The sequence below is a fragment of the Pleuronectes platessa genome, chromosome 19 (assembly GCF_947347685.1).
Source record: "Pleuronectes platessa chromosome 19, fPlePla1.1, whole genome shotgun sequence".
Lineage (NCBI taxonomy): Eukaryota > Metazoa > Chordata > Actinopteri > Pleuronectiformes > Pleuronectidae > Pleuronectes > Pleuronectes platessa.
This window is the reverse complement of record NC_070644.1, coordinates 20,439,836-20,461,299: the sequence shown is the minus strand read 5'-3', so window position 1 is coordinate 20,461,299 and position 21,464 is coordinate 20,439,836. Positions and strand designations below refer to the sequence as shown.

At 44.4% G+C, this 21,464-nt stretch overlaps 3 protein-coding genes across 3 annotated transcripts in view; 1 reads left to right on the top strand and 2 right to left on the bottom strand.

Annotated features, from left to right (window-relative positions):
- Positions 1-922: 922 nt before the first annotated feature.
- Positions 923-12,883, top strand: LOC128424708 (multidrug resistance-associated protein 1). Its single transcript, XM_053411054.1, has 30 exons — positions 923-964; positions 1,267-1,446; positions 2,655-2,777; positions 2,879-3,016; positions 3,605-3,730; positions 3,879-3,940; positions 4,193-4,321; positions 4,609-4,827; positions 4,997-5,174; positions 5,605-5,766; positions 5,941-6,033; positions 6,111-6,314; positions 6,421-6,567; positions 6,707-6,794; positions 7,090-7,286; positions 7,406-7,582; positions 7,680-7,847; positions 7,947-8,136; positions 9,043-9,115; positions 9,248-9,356; positions 9,597-9,804; positions 10,063-10,373; positions 10,452-10,651; positions 10,821-10,947; positions 11,094-11,195; positions 11,451-11,597; positions 11,677-11,835; positions 11,935-12,101; positions 12,418-12,612; positions 12,775-12,883. The coding sequence occupies exons 1-30, from the start codon at positions 923-925 to the stop codon at positions 12,881-12,883; spliced, it is 4,530 nt and encodes a 1,509-aa protein (XP_053267029.1).
- A 2,189-nt stretch (positions 12,884-15,072) lies between these two features.
- On the bottom strand, positions 15,073-18,449 carry tdgf1 (teratocarcinoma-derived growth factor 1). The gene is made up of 5 exons (XM_053410685.1): positions 18,422-18,449; positions 17,708-17,932; positions 16,600-16,714; positions 16,350-16,459; positions 15,073-15,735 (listed from the first exon to the last, which is right to left on the bottom strand). Exons 1-5 carry the CDS (start codon positions 18,447-18,449, stop codon positions 15,626-15,628), a joined length of 588 nt encoding a protein of 195 aa, XP_053266660.1. The 3' UTR covers positions 15,073-15,625.
- Positions 18,450-20,734: 2,285 nt separating this feature from the next.
- The window catches only part of LOC128425404 (glutamic acid-rich protein), a 4,262-nt gene continuing 3,532 nt past the window's right edge, over positions 20,735-21,464 (bottom strand). The window contains exon 3 of the mRNA XM_053412000.1: positions 20,735-21,464. This exon is cut by the window's right edge and continues 2,315 nt beyond it. The gene's annotated coding sequence lies outside the window, so the exon portion shown is untranslated.

Genomic DNA, 21,464 nt, shown 5'->3' with positions numbered 1-21,464 from the left:
TATGCTGCTGTAAAACAGGTTTTATTGTAATTTTCCTCAGTATCATTAAATTATTTCAGTGTGTACTGACAGCAGTATTGACTGTATATATGTGTGTTCATATATTTATTAATATTGTACAGTATATAAATAACTTTAAAGAAACAAACTTGTTATGGGTTCTTTTGTGTTTTCGATTTTCAGACAGATAATATTGATATGAGTTATACTAACGTGTCAGTTCTTAATTATGAATTAAACTAAGACAACAAGAATCTGAAGACTGTGAAAGTCTTCAGGACGAGTTGTTCTCTGAGGTCACAGCTCGTCACTGAAGCTGCTTCATGTTTAAATCAACACGAGTCACAGAGTCGTGTTGAATTTAGAGACAGAGCGTGATTTAGAGACAGAGCGGCAGCTGATGGTTCTTTTTCATTCAGTTTTCCCTCATAAACACGTTTTCTAAGAACCACTCAGGATAATTATTTCATATTTGGTACAAATTTTCACTTAGATTCACAAATGAACTGAATAGATTTACTCAGGTCTGTCTCGAGGACACTGAAAAACAATCGCCCATTTAAAGATGAATGTTCCTCTTTAAAATGAAAACTGTTTTCATGTCTAAAATTATATTTACAATAAGAAAATAAACATTATTCAAATATATTACAGTATAGTATATTAACATTTTAATACAATACATTATAAAGTACATTTACAATATATCATGTTCAACCTGAATTACATTATATTTAAGATCAAGTGAGCGAAGGGGGACAGAGAGAGAGAGAGAGAGGGAGAGAGAGAGAGGGAGAGAGAGAGGGAGAGAGAGTAAGAGAGAGAGAGAGGCGGAGTGAGAGAGAGATTCAGACATTGTGTTCTCTTAGCTGTTTAGTTTGGTTTATTTGGTCAAACTGTAGAGGAGAGTGAAGAAGGAGAAATGGAGGAGCTGTGCAGTGGGAGTGGTCTGGATCCGTTCTGGGTGAGTTTAATATTTTATCAAGTTTAGTGTAATTATGTAAAATATCAGATTCAACCAGAAAAACTGATGATGGAAAGGTTTGAATTTAACATCTACCATAAAATCATTGATTTGTTGATATGAAGTTTAATTAGAACATTTTCAGATGCTCACTGTCTGAACATTAACATCTGACCCGAGGTCAGAGACAGCCGGAGAAATCCTCACCTTCCTGTGTCTGAGTGAATCTTAGGGTCGGTGACATCATGTATCAGTGACATCATGTATCAGTGACATATCATCGTTGTGTTTTGTGGATTCAGGACTGGAACCTGACCTGGTACACCTCCAAACCAGACCTGACCCAGTGCTTTCAGCACACGGCTCTGGTGTGGTTCCCCTGTGTTTACCTGTGGACCTGTTCTCCTCTTTACCTGCTCTACCTGCAGCTCCGCCCCCACCGGGGCGTCATCCCGCTGTCCAAACTCTGCTGCAGCAAGACAGTAAGAAAACTAGGAAAAGGACTAACCTGAGTCTTTGTGGTCTCACCTGGGTATTTGTGGACTAACCTGGGTCATTGTGGGCTAACCTGGGGTTTTGTGGTCTCAACTGGGTCTTTGTGGACTAACCTCAGTCTTTGTGGTCTCAACTGGGTCTTTGTGGTCTAACCTGGGGTTTTGTGGTCTCAACTGGGTCTTTGTGGACTAACCTGGGTCGTTGTGGTCTCAACTGTGTCTTTGTGGACTAACCTGGGTCTTTGTGGGCTAACCTGGGTTTTTGTGGTCTCAACTGGGTCTTTGTGGACTAACCTCAGTCTTTGTGGTCTTAACTTGGTCATTTGTTGTCTCAACTGGGTCTTTGTGGACTAACCTGGGTCTTTGTGGGCTAACCTGGGTTTTTGTGGTCTCAACTGGGTCTTTGTGGACTAACCTCAGTCTTTGTGGTCTTAACTTGGTCATTTGTTGTCTCAACTGGGTCTTTGTGGACTAACCTGGGTTTTTGTGGTCTCAACTGGGTCTTTGTGGACTAACCTGGGTCTTTGTGGACTAACCTGGATCTTTGTGGTCTCAACTGAGTCTTTTTGGACTAACCTGGGTCTTTGTGGTCTTAACTTGGTCATTTGTGGTCTCAACTGGGTCTTTGTGGACTAACCTGGGTCTTTGTGGGCTAACCTGGGTTTTCGTGGTCTCAACTGGGTCTTTGTGGACTAACCTGGGTCTTTGTGGGCTAACCTGGGTTTTTGTGGTCTCAACTGGGTCTTTGTGGACTAACCTCAGTCTTTGTGGTCTTAACTTGGTCATTTGTTGTCTCAACTGGGTCTTTGTGGACTAACCTGGGTTTTTGTGGTCTCAACTGGGTCTTTGTGGACTAACCTGGGTCTTTGTGGACTAACCTGGATCTTTGTGGTCTCAACTGAGTCTTTTTGGACTAACCTGGGTCTTTGTGGTCTTAACTTGGTCATTTGTGGTCTCAACTGGGTCTTTGTGGACTAACCTGGGTCTTTGTGGGCTAACCTGGGTTTTCGTGGTCTCAACTGGGTCTTTGTGGACTAACCTGGGTCTTTGTGGACTAACCTGGGTCTTTGTGGGCTAACCTGGGTTTTCGTGGTCTCAATTGGGTCTTTGTGGACTAACCTGGGTCTTTGTGGACTAACCTGGATCTTTGTGGTCTCAACTGGGTCTTTTTGGACTAACCTGGGTCTTTGTTGCAGCTCCTCGGTTTCAGTCTGGCCTCCTTTGGTCTTCTGGAGATGTTTTACTTTGTGGTGAAGATGAACGATGAGATCCAGAACCACCTGATCCTGCTGGGTCCACTGATTCGGAGCCTCACTCTGGTACGTCATGACTCCTTCATGCATGTGCTGGATAACAGGGCTAGGGGGCATTGATTAATCAGTCAATCAATTGATCAATCCACTGTTTGATTCGTCCTCAGGTTCTGGCTGTTGTCATAATCCAGGTCGAGAGGATGAAGGGCTGTCGTTCCTCCGTCATCCTCTTCCTCTTCTGGACACTTCTGGTTCTTTGCTCCATCGTTCCTCTGAAGGTCAACATCGAGCAGATTATTGATCAGGTATCAGTGATCAGACGTAGCTACTCTGTGGTTTATAAGGAAGTGACATGTTCAGGATGTGGATCCTCGTGGACCGGTGAGGGTCAGATTAAGACCAACGGTTGAACTGACTCAGATGATGGGGATCGGACTGTGGTGGTTCAGAGAAGCTGTGGCCCCGGTCCCAGTTCTGGTCCCTGTCCAGTCACTTGTAGGGATGTGGTTCAACATTTGATTCGGATCTGATCAGGTTCAGGATCATTGATTACCGGACGGTGCAGGTTCAGCTCTGAGGTTGATGTCTTGCTCATGGGCAGTGGCAGCAATGTGTCTCTGTTACCTGACATGTCTGTCCTCATACCAGCAGGTGTCTTCAGTGATTTACTGTCCCACTTGACACCCGATTGGTTCTGTGGCTGTTTGACACACGAGTCACATGACGACAGTGTGTGTCCTTGACGTGTGGAATGTGACGCTCTGTGTCTAAATGATCACGTGACCTCCAGTTCACAGTTCTCAGAAAACTGTTTTAATGAAATGAAAAATTTGAGTGATGATGATGAAGCCTTCTGACCTTTGACCTTTGACCTCTGCTCTCTGTCGTTTCAGGAGTTTTCATCAGATTTCTTTCGTTTCAACGCGTTCTTCATCTGTTTTTCCATCCAACTCATCCAACTCGTTCTCTGCTGCTTCTCAGATCGACGCACACTTCAGGACGAACACACACGCGTCCAGGTGACACACACAAGCATGTCTGAGTCAATGAGTCAATGAGACGTTAAATCTGTGGTTAGTTAATAGATAGTTAATAGATATTTAATAGATAGTTAATAGACAGTTAATAGACAGTTGGTTAAATCTGACTGTAACCTTCTCTCGTTAGAACCAATGTCCAGAGGATGACGCATCGTTTGTTTCAAAGTTTTTCTTCTTCTGGATCAGCAGGTACGAACATCATCACTCAACCTTAACCTCTAAAACCCCTTAAAGCAACTCAACCCTTAGCTTAACCCAGCTCAACTCAACCTCCCCCCCCCCAGAACTCTTCTACGTCTTAAACCCAAAACTAACCCCCAACACTCATCACTTTTATTTTATTTTCACAACTTAAAGCTGAAAATAAAAGTACGAATTTTAAAATATTATCGACTAATAATTCTTCAATTTCAGTGTCGTCATGTTTTGTCTTTCTGTCAGTTTGCTGATCCAGGGTTACAAGCGCCCCCTGCAGGCTGAAGATCTGTGGCCACTGCGAGAACAGGACTCATCCTTGAGGATCATGACAGACTTGGAGAGGTTCTGGACTCAGAACAGGAAACAGCTGCAGTACGAACTTTTTTTGTATTTAAAGTACATTTTATTCATTTCAGTGATGTCACAGTGATGTCACAGTGATGTCACTAACCTGATTCCTTTGTGATAAAACTTAAAGCTTCTTTATGACGTTTCCAAATTAAAGCCATGATGGCTTCTGGAAAGCTTTTAGTTTGAAATAGTAATAGTAATAATGGAAGAATATTAGAACATGTGTGTTGTCAGCGGCCTGAAGGTGGCGCCACTTCAGCTGCTGTTTACTGTCCTTCATCGCCGTCACATTCTGATTTGTTCTGCAGAGAGGAACCTGAAGCTTCTGGTCCATCCTGGTCCCGGTTGGTTGGTTTCGCTGGACCAACCGAAAAAACTCCCCTGTTGAAGGAGAAGAGAAAGGGGCGGAGCTACAGCTTCTTCCTCATACGTGCTCTGGGGCGGAGCTTCGGGCCTTACTTCCTGTGTGGTACACTCTGTCTCCTCCTCCACGACGCCTTCATGTTCGCCGTGCCACAGGTGCTCAGGTGAGTCCGGTCTCATGTGGTGTTGACATGGTGAGAAACAGCGACACCTGCTGGTCAGTTTCAGTCACATCCTGATGAAACCGTGAAGTGACGTCGGGCAATGAGATGAGGATGATGTTGTTTATTGTTGGTGTTGTTGACGTTTTATATCGTTTGTTGTTGTTTATAGTTGTCTGCTGGTCTTCATGCGGGACAGAGAGGCGGAGACGTGGAAAGGTTTCCTGTTTGCATCGCTGCTCTTCCTGTTGTCGTGTCTTCAGTCCGTCCTCAACCATCAGTACATGATTCACTGCTTCAGCGTCGGAATGAGACTGAAGACGAGCGTGATCGCACTCGTCTACAAGAAGGTGAGACAGGTGGAGACGGACAGACAGACAGGTAAGAGACGGACAGACAGATGGAGACAGACAGACAGACAGACAGGTGGAGACAGACAGACAGATGGAGACAGACAGACAGGTAAGAGACAGACAGACAGGTGGAGACAGACAGACAGGTGGAGACAGACAGACAGGTAAGAGACAGACAGACAGATGGTGACAGACAGACAGACAGGTAAGAGACAGACAGACAGGTGACAGACGGACAGACAGACAGGTAAGAGACAGACAGACAGGTGGAGACAGACAGGTAAGAGACAGACAGACAGACAGACAGACAGACAGACAGACAGACAAACAGGTAAGACACAGACATAAACCCCAAACTAAATTGGATTAATCTTACACAAACACACTTTTTTGTGATGAGTAAAGTGTTGTGTGTTTGTGTGTTCAGAGTCTGGTGCTGAGCAGCGCTGCGAGGAGACAAGTCACTTTGGGAGAAATTATTAATCTGGTTTCTGCCGACGCTCAGAAGCTGATGGACGTCGTGGTTTATTTCAACAGCGTCTGGATCGCTCCCATCGAGATCGCACTGTGCTTCTACTTCCTGTGGCAGGTAAACACAAACATCACAAACATCTTCAATATAACAAACATAAAGACAAACACATCTTGACAACAAACATAATAAAGGTAAACACATCATCATGATTGATTGATTGACTGGTTGATTGATTGATTGATTGATTGATTGATTGATTGACTGGTTGATTGACTGGTTGATTGACAGCTGCTCGGCCCTCCGGCTCTCGCTGGGATCACGGCCGTCTTCCTGATTTTTCCTCTCAACGGAGTTTTGGCTAAAATGAGAAGCAAACTTCAGGTGAGAAAACCTTTTTCTCTTCAGATCAAATGTTTGTATTTGTTTTGTAGTTTGATTCTCTGACCCTCGTCCCTCAGGAGGTTCAGATGAATTTCATGGACGGTCGGATCAAACTGATGAGTGAGATCCTGAGCGGCATCAAGATCCTGAAGTTCTACTCGTGGGAGGAAGCGTTCCTGCGACGGGTCGGCGTCCTGAGAGACGGGGAGCTCAACGCCCTGAAGAAGTCTCAGATCCTCTACTCCGTCTCTCTGGCTTCCTTCAACTCCTCCTCCTTCCTGGTGCGACGCACATCTGCCTGAACATCTGGGTCCAGTGATACTTTTTATCCACTGAGTTGGTCACAGTCTAATCCTCTCTCTCTCTGCCCCCCCCCCCCCCTCTCAGATCGCTCTCTCTGTTTTCGGCGTCTACGTTTTGTACGATGAGCGAAACGTTCTTGATGCTCAGAAGATCTTTGTTTCTGTGGCTCTCATCAACATCCTGAAAAGTCCTCTGAGTCAACTTCCCTTCGCCATGAACACGACCATGCAGGTCCGAGAGTCTTTGTCTCCTTGAATCTTTGTTTCAGTATCATCATTAAAATGCTGAGCCATGAGAAGATATTATTTGTTGAGTTGATAGAAAACCTAAATGATTAAAGATGAATAATACTTCCTGTGTTTTGAACCAGGCGATCATCTCGCTGCGACGTCTGACCGACTTCCTGTGTCTGGAGGAACTTCGCCCTGACGACGTGGAGAGACGTCATCACAGCTCAGGTGAGACACAACTCACCTGAGTCGAGTATACGTTTTATAAATGGGGGTGTGGCCTAGGAGGTAGAGTGGTCGTTCTCCAACAAGAGGTTGCCTGTTCAATTCCCACTCTTCCCCATCTGCATGCAGAAGGGTCGTTGGCAAGATACTGAACCCCTACATGACCCCTCATAAATGTTGAGTGTACTAATTGTACATAATACATGTTGTTGAAAATGAATAGGTTTTTATGAATCCACAATTGTCCATTGAAATCATATTTGTGTTATTGACGTGTCATTGGTTCCACGTTTCTCAGACGGTGACGCTGTCGTGATCGAGGGCGGCTTCTTCTCCTGGTCCCCTGAGGATTCGCCGTGCCTGCAGAGGATCGACCTGCAGGTGAAGACGGGTTCGCTCGTGGCTGTGGTCGGTCACGTCGGCTCGGGGAAGTCCTCTCTCCTGTCGGCCATGTTGGGAGAGATGGAGAGGAGGCGGGGCTTCGTCTACATCAAGGTGACTTAAAAGAACGTGTTTTAGTTTCTGCTAATTCTTCCTTTCTTTGTGATTAACGTGTTACTGTGTGTGTATCTGTGTGTGTGTGGGTGTGTTTGTGTATCTGTGTGTGTGTCCAGGGTTCTGTGGGTTATGTTCCTCAGCAGTCTTGGGTCCAGAATGCGTCAGTGAAGGAGAACATTTTGTTTGGAGGCGAGAGGAAGGAGAGCTGGTATCACCGGGTGCTGGAGGCCTGCGCCCTGCTGCCGGACCTCGACCTGCTTCCTGCCGGAGACGCCACCGAGATCGGAGAGAAGGTACCCGACCCCACCTGCTGATGATGCGTTCAGGAGCACAGTGTATTGATGGTGCATTTGTCCGGTAGCTTACTGACGATGCGTTCACTGACCGCAGGGTTTGAACCTGTCCGGGGGGCAGAAGCAGAGGGTGAGTCTGGCCCGAGCCGTCTACAGGAGGTCAGATGTTTACCTGCTGGACGACCCGCTGTCGGCCGTGGACGCTCACGTGGGACAACACATCTTTGATCGCGTTATTGGCCCCACAGGGATTCTCAAAGACAAGGTGAGACGTGGACCTGTTCGACCAATCATCAACCTGCGGAGGGTCATGTGGGTTCTCTTTAATCTGTATGTCACCGTATATGACTGTCTTGTTTTTAAGACTCGGGTTCTGGTGACTCACGGCCTCAGCTTCCTGTCCAAAGCCGACCTGGTCCTGGTGATGGACGACGGTCGGGTCTCTGAGTCGGGATCCTACTCGGAGCTGATGGACCGAAAAGGAACCTTCGCCAAATTAATCCAAACCTTCAGTGGAAAGCACAGCCGGGAAAAAACCACACTCCACGAGAAGAGTAAGAGCAACGACGTGAACACAACTAACCAGGAACACAACTAACCACAGGAACACAACTAACCACAGGAACACAACTAACCAGAGGAACACAACTAACCAGAGGAACACAACTAACCAGAGGAACACAACTTACCAGAGGAACACAACTAACCACAGGAACACAACTAACCAGAGGAACACAACTAACCACAGGAACACATCTAACCACAGGAACACAACTAACCAGAGGAACACAACTAACCAGAGGAACACATCTAACCACAGGAACACAACTAACCACTGGAACACAACTAACCAGAGGAACACATCTAACCACAGGAACACAACTAACCAGAGGAACACAACTAACCACTGGAACACAACTAACCAGAGGAACACAACTAACCAGAGGAACACATCTAACCAGAGGAACACATCTAACCACAGGAACACAACTCAACCACAGGAACACAACTAACCAGAGGAACACAACTAACCACAGGAACACAACTAACCACAGGAACACAACTAACCACAGGAACACAACTAACCAGAGGAACACAACTAACCACAGGAACACATCTAACCACAGGAACACAACTAACCAGAGGAACACAACTAACCACAGGAACACAACTAACCACAGGAACACATCTAACCACAGGAACACAACTAACCAGAGGAACACAACTAACCACAGGAACACAACTAACAAGGAAAACACAAGAAAAAAAACACTAACCACTTTTTGTAAAGTTTCAAAAGGTTTTACTGTAAATCAAAGGCAAAGTTGGCTAATTTATCATAATGGCGCTCATGACTTGTTTCTGTGTGTGTGTGTGTGTGTGTGTGTGTGTGTGTGTGTCTGTGTGTGTGTGTGTGTGTGTGTGTGTGTGTGTGTGTGTGTGTGTGTGTGCGTGTGTAGGCAGCAGAAAGGCAGTGTCTCGTCTCAGTCTCTTAGATTTTTCCATAAATCTCTCTCAGGAGCAGCTGATCAGGTAAAAACATGTTTTTTATGTGAATAAACAATAATATTTGTATTTATAAATCATAATGTGCCGTATGTGTTTGTGTATGTGTTGTGTATCCTCATGTGTGTGTCTCTGTGTGTTTGTGTGTGTGTGTTGCAGCTGTGATATGAGCAGTGCCAGTCTCCATGTGCCAGGCGATGTTGATCAGGAGCTGGAGGTCGAAGAAGCTGGAAAACTAACGCAGGCTGATAAAGTTCACACCGGGAGAGTGAGTCGCTCTCGTGCTTCTGTTTGAACCGTGAACTCTAAAAGTTCAACAGTCAAAACCTCAATATTGTTGAAAAGGCAGATTTTGTTCTCAGCAGAAGCATCAACTTGGATTAACATGAAAATACTGAAATAGACGAACACCATTTAAAATTCTGAACATCACCAAACAACGTTTTCCCTCAGATTCACTGATCGATCAATCAGTCACGAGTGTTTTATGTTTTTATTGTGTTGTCAGGTGAAGCTGCAGATGTACAGAGAGTACTTCAAGACCATCGGCTTGACCTTCATCATGACCATCATCTTCCTCTGCGCCTTCCAACAGGCGGCGTCGCTGGCCTACAACTACTGGCTGAGCCTCTGGGCCGATGAGGCGCCGGTCAACGGGACCCGGAGCGACCACGAGCTGAAGCTCAGCGTGTTCGCAGCACTCGGCTTCACTCAGGGTGAGACGCAGCACAGACCTGTTGTACGTGGGACTCTGTCTGTGAACACGTCTGTGACTCTGTGACGTGTTTGTTATTTTGATGCTTTTGTCCGAATTTACTTTAAGCCCGTTTGAACTCGTTTGACGTATTTCTGACTCTACCGTTCTCTAACCCAACCCAACCCAACCCTAGACTAATCCTTAACCTGATCTGATCTAGAACCCTACAACGAAATCTGTCTTCCGTCTCATGACCACTTCTTTCTCTGTGTTTCAGCCATGGCCATGTTTGGGACGACGCTGGCCATCTCTCTGGGCGGGATCGTAGCGTCACGCCACCTTCACGCCGATCTCCTCCACAGCGTGCTGCACTCGCCCATGTCCTTCTTCGAGGTGACGCCCAGCGGAAACCTCCTGAACCGCTTCTCTAAAGAGATCGACGCCATCGACTGCATGATTCCTGACGGGCTGAAGATGATGCTGGGCTACCTGTTCAAGCTGCTGGAGATCTGCATCATCGTGTTGTTGGCCACGCCCTTCGCAGGCCTGGTGCTCCTCCCCCTCGCCTGCGTCTACGTCTTCATTCAGGTGAAGGTGTTTCTGGAACCACGTCGTCCCTGAGCTGAAGTCTCCTGGTTTCTAGTTTTCTCTGTTGTTTGTCTCCAGAGTTTCTACGTGGCGTCGTCGTGTCAGCTGCGGCGCCTGGAGGCGGTGAGCCGCTCGCCGGTCTACAGCCACTTCAACGAGACGGTGCAGGGCGCCGCCGTCATCCGAGCGTTTGGCGAGCAGCCGCGATTCGTCCGTCAGGCCCATCGACGCATCGACAGAAACCAGGAAGCTTATTTCCCTCGATTCGTCGCCACCAGGTTCATTCAAACTGTTAAATGATCTCCGATTATATCAAGTGTTCGATCTGAATCTTTCCATCTTTAGATAAAACATATGATATTTGACGTTATTTTAAAGATTTGATGATGTGTTAATATTCAGATCATATTGTTTTTTATGTATAAATATACATGTGTCCTGGTGCAGGTGGCTGGCGGTGAACCTGGAGTTTTTGGGGAACGTGCTGGTGTTGGCGGCGGCCATCTTGTGTGTTCAAGGTCGAGATAATCTCAGTCCGGGAATCGTGGGTTTGGCTGTGACTCAATCTCTCCAGGTGAAAACAGCTTCTCATTAAATCAACTATTCAACCTGAGAAACCAGATTAGATGGTTTTGAGCGAGTTTAGAGTTGAATCGAACGTGTTTCATGTAACACGAACAAATAAAGTTTCAGATTGAATCAGTGTTGCTGGTTTTGCAGGTGACTGGGATCCTGAGCTGGATCGTTCGGTCGTGGACGGACGTGGAAAACAACATCGTGTCTGTGGAGCGAGTGAAAGAATACGACCACACAGCCAAAGAGGTTCGTGCTCCACAACCAGGGTTCAGATAGATTCGTGTACATATAATATAGCTTTATATCATATACTGTATATATTGAAGTGTAATCTGGGGTTTACACTCCAGTATCTCTGAGACGTGTCACAGCTCGCACGAATCCTGACTTCACTTCATTAGTTATTTATCTCTTAGATTCTTCTTCACATACTCTGATAAATTAAAGCAGCTCTTCATGTTCTCACGTCTTCTATCTCACTGTTCTGTGACGTGTCCTCAGGCGGCCTGGACCCTGGAGGACAGTCTGCTGCCGGAGGCCTGGCCGACCACCGGAACCATCCAGTTTGAGGATTATGGACTTAAATACCGGAAAGATCTGGACTGGGCCTTGAAGGACATTTCCATCAGCATCCAGAACAGAGAGAAGGTCAGTAAAGAAAAGTCTGTGTCAGAAATAAACCCAGTAAAATACTTTTACTACTTTGAATGATGATTTGATTTGTCAGGTCGGGATCGTTGGAAGAACGGGAGCCGGGAAGTCGTCTCTGGCTCTGGGAATCTTCAGGATCCTGGAGGCGGCGAGCGGACGAATCCTCATCGATGGAATCAACGTGGCTCAGATCGGCCTCCATGACCTCAGATCCAGAATCACCATCATCCCTCAGGTCACAGCTCCTCACTCTGCAGCTCAACTAGTGAGAAGGCCGACATGACCTGACCACACTAATCAAGCTTTGGATTGACCTGTGGCCTTTTGTTCACAGGACCCCGTGTTGTTCTCTGGGTCCCTGAGGATGAACCTGGACCCGTTTGACACCTGTTCAGAAGAAGAACTGTGGAAAGCTCTGGAGCTCGCTCATCTCAGCAGCTTCGTGTCCGAACTGCCTCAAAAGCTGGAGCATCAGTGTAGTGAAGGAGGAGAGAACATGAGGTGAACCCCCCCCCGACACACCGATAAACACCTGAAACCCTGCCCCAACACCAGGGGGCGATGTTAACTGTACTTTACATTACTAACACTGAAAGTGTCTCAATTCAAGGAACACACAACGTTGTCAGGTATTTGGTTAGATAACGACAAGTGAAGATCATTAGACCGAAGAAGCTGATTGGCTGAGAGATCCTGATGCTTTCAGATTATGGATCTTGATCCTGACACGTTTCCTTGTAGACGTGTGAAGCGAGGGTTCAGATGAACAGTGAGTGAGAGCAGAGGTCAGAGGTCACTGAGCTCTGGTGTGTTTCAGCCTCGGCCAGCGGCAGCTCCTGTGTTTGGCCCGAGCTCTGCTCAGGAAAACCAGGATCCTGGTTCTGGATGAAGCGACGGCTGCTGTGGACCTGAGGACGGATCAGCTGATCCAGTCCACCATTCGGAGTGAGTTTGATGACTGCACGGTTCTGACCATCGCCCACCGCCTCAACACCATCATGGACTACACAAGGTAACACAACCCGACACAAGATACTTCACTCGTTTCATTCTACACACGTTTACAGATGTGGACTCTTGAGAAGTGGTCCAGAGTTCATCTTTCAGTCCAGCCGTGGACGTTGTGTGTTTTTGTTGAGGTCACATGGTCGTGTCTCCTGTCGTCTGTCCTCAGGGTCATCGTGATGGACCGAGGTTCCATTGCAGAGATGGACTCTCCCGCTCAGCTCCTGCACCTTCAGGGTATTTTCTATAAGATGTGTGTGGAGGCCGGTTTGGTTTGAGATGAACTTCTGGAGAAGAACTTCTGAGACAAACTGTTTCCTGATCCCACGTCCTCCTCCTGTGAGGGGGGGGGGGGGGCACCAGTCCAGTACTGTCCCCGCTGGTCTGTGTCTGTTAATACAAAGAAAACTCAAGACAAAGCTGGATTCATGTTGGAGTTAGGGTTGGGGGGGGGGGGAGTTGATATTTATCAGTTTATGTTTTTATGTATGTGCTTTTCCATATTATTTATTAATTAACTAATAATTAATCGTTTTTCAAAGTTTCAAATTTACTTTAATAGAAATTGAATCAATAAAATGTTTTAAATGAAATAAAGTGAAACTTAAAACAGATGCAAGTTAAATGAATAAGTCTTGAAAGCCTGAACTGTTCCCAGGTCTGTGTTTCTCCCTGTTTGTGTGCTGACGTGTTGAGGCATGAAGAACACGACTCAAAGCTCAGGAGACGTGGAAATGTTGGATAAATCGATTTAGTGTCATTGACTTTGCAGTTAATCCGTTTAAATCTCCTGCTGCTCAGACTCCTCCGCTCCTCAGTCTCCACCTGCAGCTCCTTCAACCTCCTCCAATCCCTTTAACCCCTGCAGGAGATTCACACACAGAAATTCAGGAGCATAAAGATGTCGAGATCTTTTCTTCTTCAGTTCGGGACGGAAACAGCAGGAGACGTTTCTGGATCTCTGCGTCCAATCGGAACAGAAGAATTACACCATTTGTTAGCCTGTGGATAAAAATAACAAAGGAGAGATTAACGTCTGATTAGTTTGGGATTAAAAGAAGAATAAATCCCTCTGCTGCTCAACAAAGACCTGATATCACCCACTTGTTCTCCTCCTCAGTTACGCAGCTTGAGGTTTGTTTGAGCCGGAGATTAAATCTGAAGGAAGCTGGTTCACTCCAATAATCACATCTTTACTAAGAGAAACAGTTCAGAGGAATGTTTGCTGCTGAACTTCATTAAAAACAAGTTGAGTTCCAGCTCTTTGTCGCTGGTCACATGTTCAGGAGGAGTTCGCAGCTTTTGGTTTTCTACATTCAGAGTTTTAACATCACTGGTTCCATGAATGTTTATTTAGAAAACAACAAGATGTCGCCATATTAAAATAACTTCAAGTGTAAAGAACATTTATTTTATTTTATACTTTCATGTGTTTTCTTGTAACTACTGAATTTGCCAGGATGAAAATATCTTTATCTTAGCTTTCATGTTCTGACACAAAGTTTTCATGTTGTTACAACATACAAATTCAAATTGTTACAACGTGAAATGTTTCACTTAATAACAATATAGGAGTTTATCACACGTTATAACGGGATCGTTTAAGATTAAAGCGTAAACATTTCACTTTAAAACCTGATAAATCACTTTATTGTAATAACATAAACACGAATGTTTATTTTTGAAGCAGAAATGTGTTGAGATGATGAACGTGTCTCATTTATATGATCTGGTTAAATTCTACTTCCTGCTTACAGTGAGATGTGTGATCGGGACGTCACATGATGTCGGACCTGATGTTTAACAAACTGCTTTTAGATCCAACTAACTTTCATCTTCTCTTCCATCACCATTTTCATCACATTGTGTTTTTAAAGATTTGTGATATAAAATATTTTATTTACAAAAATCTGTGGCGGAAATGATTTATTTCTTTTAAAGAAAATAAAAAACATTGGTCACTTTTAAACCTGCACTGTTTGTCACAAGGATTTAGGATAATTTATTTTAATAGAATATGAAATAGCAGGTCAGCAGAACAACAGCTGAAGTGTTTGTCTAAGGCAGTGGCTCTTAACGTGGGGGGGTGGTGGTGGGGGGGGGGATGGACCCACACCGGGGGGTGAGGGGTTGACCAGGGAAAGTTTGAGGGAAATTAAGTTGAATGAATTTAATTCATGGAAGAATAACCAGGTTTCTTGGTGATGATGTGATGACCAAAAAGTTTCAGCTATGATAAAAACCTTTTTTTAATGTGGGAGATGTGACTTCCTAGTTCTTAAAGAGGTGGAGGGTGTGTGTGTGTGTGGGGGGGGGGGGGTCCAAAAAAAGGTTAAGATAAGAGAGAACCTGATAATCAATTTAAAGCTCGTCAATAAAGTCTGGAGATAAGAGACGAAGAGAAAACAGAAAACAGCTCCCACTGAAAATACCAGCAGATAAAACACAGAGTGAGAGAGGAGGAGAGTCTGAACAGTCACTTTTTATTTTAAATATTCCCTCTGAAAAATGCTGTAACACAACAATAGTTTACTTTAATAAACACATATACGTGTTTATACAGAGTTTAAAGGACAAAAGGTCACATCAGCTCAGTTTGTGCAAACGAGGCAGAAACACACAGAGTTCAGTGAAATTCACTCTGGGTCTTCTTTTACAAAGAAATAAAAAATCAGCTGATTTTCACAGATCATGAGATGAAAAAACAGAAAAAACATATTTTTCATAAAAATCTTATTTACAACTTCCTGCACTCACACACACACACACACACACACAAATAGACAGTTCGAGGTCCTCATCCAAAAAGTCTCAGAACGTCCCTGTAAACCACCACAGGCTGATGTACCAGTTTAAAATCAACATCCTCTGGTTCCCAGTTTAACAACAAAGTACTTCCTGATCCTGAGCTGGACCACTTCAAATAAACTGTTTGGTAAAATCCACCTTTTCAAAATGTCCACAGCTCAGAGTTTAAAATAGATCCTCGTGTTTCCCTCGTGTTTTTACTTCTTAAACCATCAGAGGAAGACGAGCAGAGGAAGAAGCAGCGTCAGGAACAGGAAGCAGGAAGTGTTGGGAACCGTCCTCTCAGCTGATGAGCGATACCAACGCACCTCCTCCGAGTCATCTGCAAAGAAATGAAGAACGTGTCCAGATTTCATTGAGTCATTTTTCACAAATCCACAATTTAAATCAGAAACTTCCTTGTGATCTTTGTTCACTGACACTTTGAATTCATAATTTATAGTTTTTCTAATTTGATGCTTCTCGTTGTGCATCATAAAACGTTCATTGTATTTAATGTATTTATCTTTTCTTATGGTTTTTAACTATAATATGCATCCATCCTTGTTTCTCTGTGTTTTAATGACAGAGAGAAGAGAGAGACGGGGTCTTGGTTTGTGGGTTTTGGTTGTTGTGAAAGTCTGCTTGTGGATTAACATCATTTACATGTTGGAATAAACCTGAATTGCAGATGAGCAGGCGCGGCCTCGGCTCATTCACAGTCATGTCTTCACACACAGCAGCTTCACTGGGAACAACAGGGCGAAGCTTTTTGTTCCAAGGTTGAAAAGTGTGAACGACTCAGTTTTAGAACAGACGTCTGACATGGAACACGCCTCAGGGGACAAAGACAAGGAAAGCTGCTTCCATTCATCTGTAAAGCACCAGTTTCAAACGTCCCGAGCGCATTGAGGATCAGAGTGTGTGTTTGTGTGTGTGTGTGTGCACGTGACTTACCACAGTCTTTATGGAAGACGTTGGGGAAGCAGTGCAGAGCTCCGTACCCACAGCGGCAGTAGGAGCATCCTTTCTGAACCCACTCCCCGTGAGGAATCAAACCGCAGCTCCTGCAGAGACACCAGGAGTTTTATTTACATACTGATAAATCTGAAGAAATTATAATAAATGTGCGTGACGCTTTGAGGTAAAGGACTGAACGATTCCTCCGGGCCGTCGACAGCCTCTTCCTGACTAAGTGTCCTCGTACCTGATTCGCTGGTCGTACTCGCAGCTCCGCCCGGTGAAGAAGTGCGGGCAGGTGCAGAAACTTCCCAGGATACAAGTTCCTCCGTTCTTACAGCAGCTGCGGCTCTGCTCGGCGCCTGAACCCAAACAAACCACGAGACCACGTCAGAGCCGGAATAACAACACACCCACCTTCCTTCAGAATGTGATTGAACATGAATCAGTGTTAGATGAACCTCCGGGGAAAACTTCTGGTGTTTCATTTGATTCAATTACATCTATGAAATTATTTGTAATCATTATTTGACCCTGGATGAGTTTTACTCATAGTTTAGTAATGAACTTGTGAGTATTTATGAATGTAAGAGGTTTTTAATCCCTTTTAAATGATCTATGTGTCTTTAAGTTTGTGCATCAGGGTTTGATGTCCCTGTGAGAAGGTCTGACGGCCCCGGCCCTCGGCCCTCGGCCCCTCTCTGCTTGTATCTGTGAGATAAACCAGGCTCTCCATCTGGCAGCACATTCCTGTTCTCCTCCGCTTCACATCGTCAGACAAACACAAACCAGAGTCACAACAAACGTCCGAAAGTAACGAAAAAACACTAAAAACTAAACTGACGACGGATGGAAACTTTCACAGACTCTGGATCAGTCGGATCTGTCGATCGCACACTTCAGTTCAGCGTAATAAGCTCTAAACACGAGTTTAAATAAAAAACTGTTGACAAACAAGCAAGTAGATCGAATCAGAATAACTTAATAGATGTTTTAAACTTTTACAAATATTTGCTGCCTGTCCTGCAAAATCATATTTAAGAGTAGAGTATTTAATCAGCCATGGCTGTTGGTTTGGATTCTATAATATCGGACTGTCACCAGGATTCTATAGAACAATATAGAGACCTGGAAATCCACTAGAGTTATCATGTAACTCCATTAGACATAAGTTTGAGATTCTCCTTCAGTCTCTGAGCTCAGAGTCGAGGAAACTTTCTCAGTATTTTGGGGTAAAGTGTCGACTTGTTGTGTTCATTGGTTTGTGGGGCTCATCACCTCTCGCTGTGTGTGTGTGTGTGTGTGTGTGTGTGTGTGTGTGTGTGTGTGTGTTCAGTGAAGATGTGTGAACTCACTGCCTGTGAGGCCGATGAAGGGCAGGACGGCGCTGGCGTCACGGTGTTTACGGTCCCCTCCACTGTTTGGGGAGCTCACCTGTGCAAACTGATCCAAAAAATCCTGAGAGGGCGGCTGGGGTTTCACCACCGAAGAAGAAGAAGAAGATGATGATGATGATGATGAAGAAGATGAAGGAGGAGGAGGAGGAGGTTGATCTTGGTCACATTTGACTCCCTTACAAGCTGAAAAATCAAATAAACACCAGATTTTAAAATGAAAGTTACTGTAAAACAAACCAAACTGTAAATCAGACACTGGGCCAAGGAGACGAGTTACACTAAGAAATCAACTCTCCTGGAGAAAAGATTATTTCTGTATCGGGGTTTCTGTTTGATGTTGTAACATTTTACAGAATAAACAAAAACAGAAACGATCTAAATAAACTTCTGTACAGTAAAAATTATCAGTGAACGGTTCCTGAAGCTTGTTTTGGTTTTATAATCATCAGACTGAACTGAAGCTGCCTTTGGTTATTTATCAAGTTATTTTCCTTCAGATTAAACAGCTTTCTAAATTACTTCTGTGTAAATGTAAAGTTCATAACCACTGAAACCACTGAGTCCATTTCGTGGAACAAACCAGTGACAGATCCACTGAAAAATAATAAATTACCATATTATCTAATTATTATATCATCCAGTTCCTAGTGAAGTAGAACCGGAGCCACAGGCCTCGTCCAGTTGGAATCAGGTTGTTCATACAGAAGTAAAAACAGTTTCTGAGCTGAGTTGATTAGTTAATGAGCTTTTCTTTCATTTCACGTGTTTTGAACCGAAGTGAGGAACTGACCTGCAGCAGCAGCAGCGCAGTGCAGACACACAAGCACACACAGGAACCTGAAAACACACAATCAGCTCCTTTAGAACAACACATCACTTCAATTCAACACGTTTCAGTTGAAGATCTTCTCCGGACTCACCTGAGCAGCTGATTCCACAACATGTTCCCAGAGACAGAAGAACGAGCTCCACAGGGTCCAGATACTTCTAATCTACAAGTTTATATAAAAACACTCGAGGGAGAAAAAAAGGTGAAACTGAAAAACTGGAGAGAAATCGTTGTCCTGCGTTTCCAGTTCAACGTCTCTGATAATTCTCCCTGAAAACCAGTGAGACGTGCAGCTGAAGTGAAGCTCGACCAGTGACTCCTCTGCAGACTCCCAGTAACTGATTCAACCACTGACACTCAGGTGGTTCTCACACAGGAAGCCACGCCCACTCCCACAGCTGGTTCCGTGCGTCTGAATCCACAAGAAAGTGCCCCCCCCCCCCCCCCCCCCCCCATCCCGTTTCCATTGGAGAGAGAATCATTATAACTACAGTGTGGACAGATACGTAAAACTTTGAGGACAGTAAGAAACTCTTTCATTTCATAAAAGCTGCTTATTTATTAAATATTCCACGTGTAGAAGTGAAAGATTTAAATGTTTAAATTAACTTTGTGACATTTTACACAAGAAACTGTTAAAACAACGTGTGTGGATGAGAAACTTCACAAAGAGCAGCTTGTTGCTTCTGCAGCGAAACGAGGGAGGAGCTGTTTCCTGCAGCTTCATTAACATGTGAAGGACGAGCGAGCTGCATATACATGTGTATCGGGGGGGGGGGGGGGGGGGGGACGTGTATCCTTCTGTTATACATGTAAAGTCCGTCCTGCCAATGAAACAACAGACTTTAAAAAAATGGAAACAATTCAATTTACTGTGGGATCAAAAATCAAAACTCTGATTTATAAAATCAACGATTTCTAAAATCCTAAATTTTGAAACCAAACTGTTCAGTGTGTGTGTTTAAGTTTGGAACATGAAACAAACCAAAATGTAATAAACATGGTGCATATTTTTTTATCTTAAACTTTAAGTAATGATCCTTCTTTCAAACTCTGTACATTTTTTCTTTCATTATTGTAAAAGTGTTGTTTTTTCTTTGCATCTAACTTTGTCAGAGCAGCTTTGACTTTGATTCATTTTCAGATCCAGAGATTCATCAGAATGTGATGAGTCCTGAGTTTGAGTGACAGATCCAGAGGCTCCACTGCTTAGATTGATTTATCTGTACATATTATACTTTTGTTGGTTCATGTGTTTAACTTCAGACTTTATTCCCGGATTGTAAACAGATAGCAGAGCCCCCCCCCCCCCCCTCTTCCCTCCCCCCTCCAGCTCTGAGCTGCAGGACGAGCTGAGGTGGAAATGGGTATTTTGTGATTTGTGCAGAAACACAATGAAGTCTGGTCTCATGCTAATACACAGCAGGAGAGTCATCAGCAGGAGGGAGAGGCTGAGCACCACAGGAAACCTGCAGGAGGAACAGAGACCCCTGCAGGCCCCAGAGGGAACAGACACACATACATACACATGTATGTGTGTGTACATGCATATAAACATATACTCTTGTTAAGATTTAAGAACAGAGGATGTTGCACCTTGTTAAGATCTTTGAGACATATAGTAATTTGTGAATATGAGCTGTACAAATAAAATGTGATTGATTGATTTTTTTTTAATTGCAGTTTTTAACAAACCAGTACCAGTTTGTCTTTTACCTTTTGCTCCCAGTCTTTATGCTAAGCTACGCTAACATCATCCTGCTACGCCAAGAAATAAACCCTAAAAAAAACCTCCAGTTCATTCTACTGGAACCCGGGATCATCTCTGACTTCTGAGGTAAATGAACTTTGAACTTTCCTCTGAACCGTCTTTGATCCCTGTGAAACATCTGCTGCTGCCTGGCCACTCCTTTAATGGGAAATACAAAACGCTAAAAGTTTGTTACATGAAAAACAAGGCAGACTATTTGATTTATAATTTAATACAAGTTTGACATTCTTTATTTATACACGATCTTTACAACAAAGCAGTAGAAATGCAACTTCACTAACTTTACACAGTTTTCTTCAGCATCACGTCGCAGAGGCTTCATCTTCCCGGACTGTCGGTTTTTAAAGATGCTAAGTGTTTGTTCTTCGTTTCTTTTATTTCAAAGAAAACAGAAGACAGAAATGTGTTGGCTAAGCAATGACGCTAGTTAGCAAACATTAGCATTTCTAGACAATTGGGAATCAGCTACAAAGATGTAAGAAACAAAATGGACTCCAGAGGAAACACACAGACAATAAACAATGTGACTGATTTTGCACGTAAGCAGTTTTATGCTCTTCGGTTCAGATCTACTTTCCCACCACGTGGGGAGGAGCTTCGTGTCCGAACGTTTACGTAACATTTGGAACCAGCGACATGTTTGCGTCCCGGGCTTGAAACCATCGCTGTCATGATGTCGGCAGCGTCACCGAGCATCGGACACGCCCATTTCCAAAAATGTTCACGCGTGACTCCAGCGTAACTCGAGCACAACCAGATGGATCTGGATCTTTCCCGCTCAGACGCAGTTTTATGATCCAAGCGGTTCTGACGCCTCAGTTCAGCATCATCTTGGTTTTTTAATAACCAGAAGTTACCATATTTGGAGGAACAGGGGGAGGAGCCTGAGTGAGACTGACTGCACGCCCACCTACACCTGCTAACTCCACCCATTGGACAGTACGAGCTGTCAATCACACAGTCTCCTAGCTTTCAATAGACACTGACGTAAAACGTGGAGTCGCCTCCTGATGGTCGTTTGAGAGAATACAGGTTTCAGGCACTTCCCAGACTCCATTTTTATTTACAGTTGATGGAACCAGTTATTTTCTGACGTCACCTGACAGGAAGCCGAC

Bases quoted from the DNA above. Each gene is read 5' to 3' on its own strand.
- LOC128424708 (XM_053411054.1), top strand. From the start codon at position 923: ATGGAGGAGCTGTGCAGTGGGAGTGGTCTGGATCCGTTCTGG. The intron at 2,778-2,878 runs GTACGTCATGAC...ATTCGTCCTCAG, and splicing joins TGATTCGGAGCCTCACTCTG to GTTCTGGCTGTTGTCATAAT. The intron at 3,017-3,604 runs GTATCAGTGATC...CTGTCGTTTCAG, and splicing joins TCGAGCAGATTATTGATCAG to GAGTTTTCATCAGATTTCTT.
- tdgf1 (XM_053410685.1), bottom strand. From the start codon at position 18,449: ATGAACAACCTGATTCCAACTGGACGAG. The intron at 16,460-16,599 runs GTACGAGGACAC...GTGTCTCTGCAG, and splicing joins GAGTACGACCAGCGAATCAG to GAGCTGCGGTTTGATTCCTC. The intron at 15,736-16,349 runs GTAAGTCACGTG...ATTTCTTTGCAG, and splicing joins CGTCTTCCATAAAGACTGTG to ATGACTCGGAGGAGGTGCGT.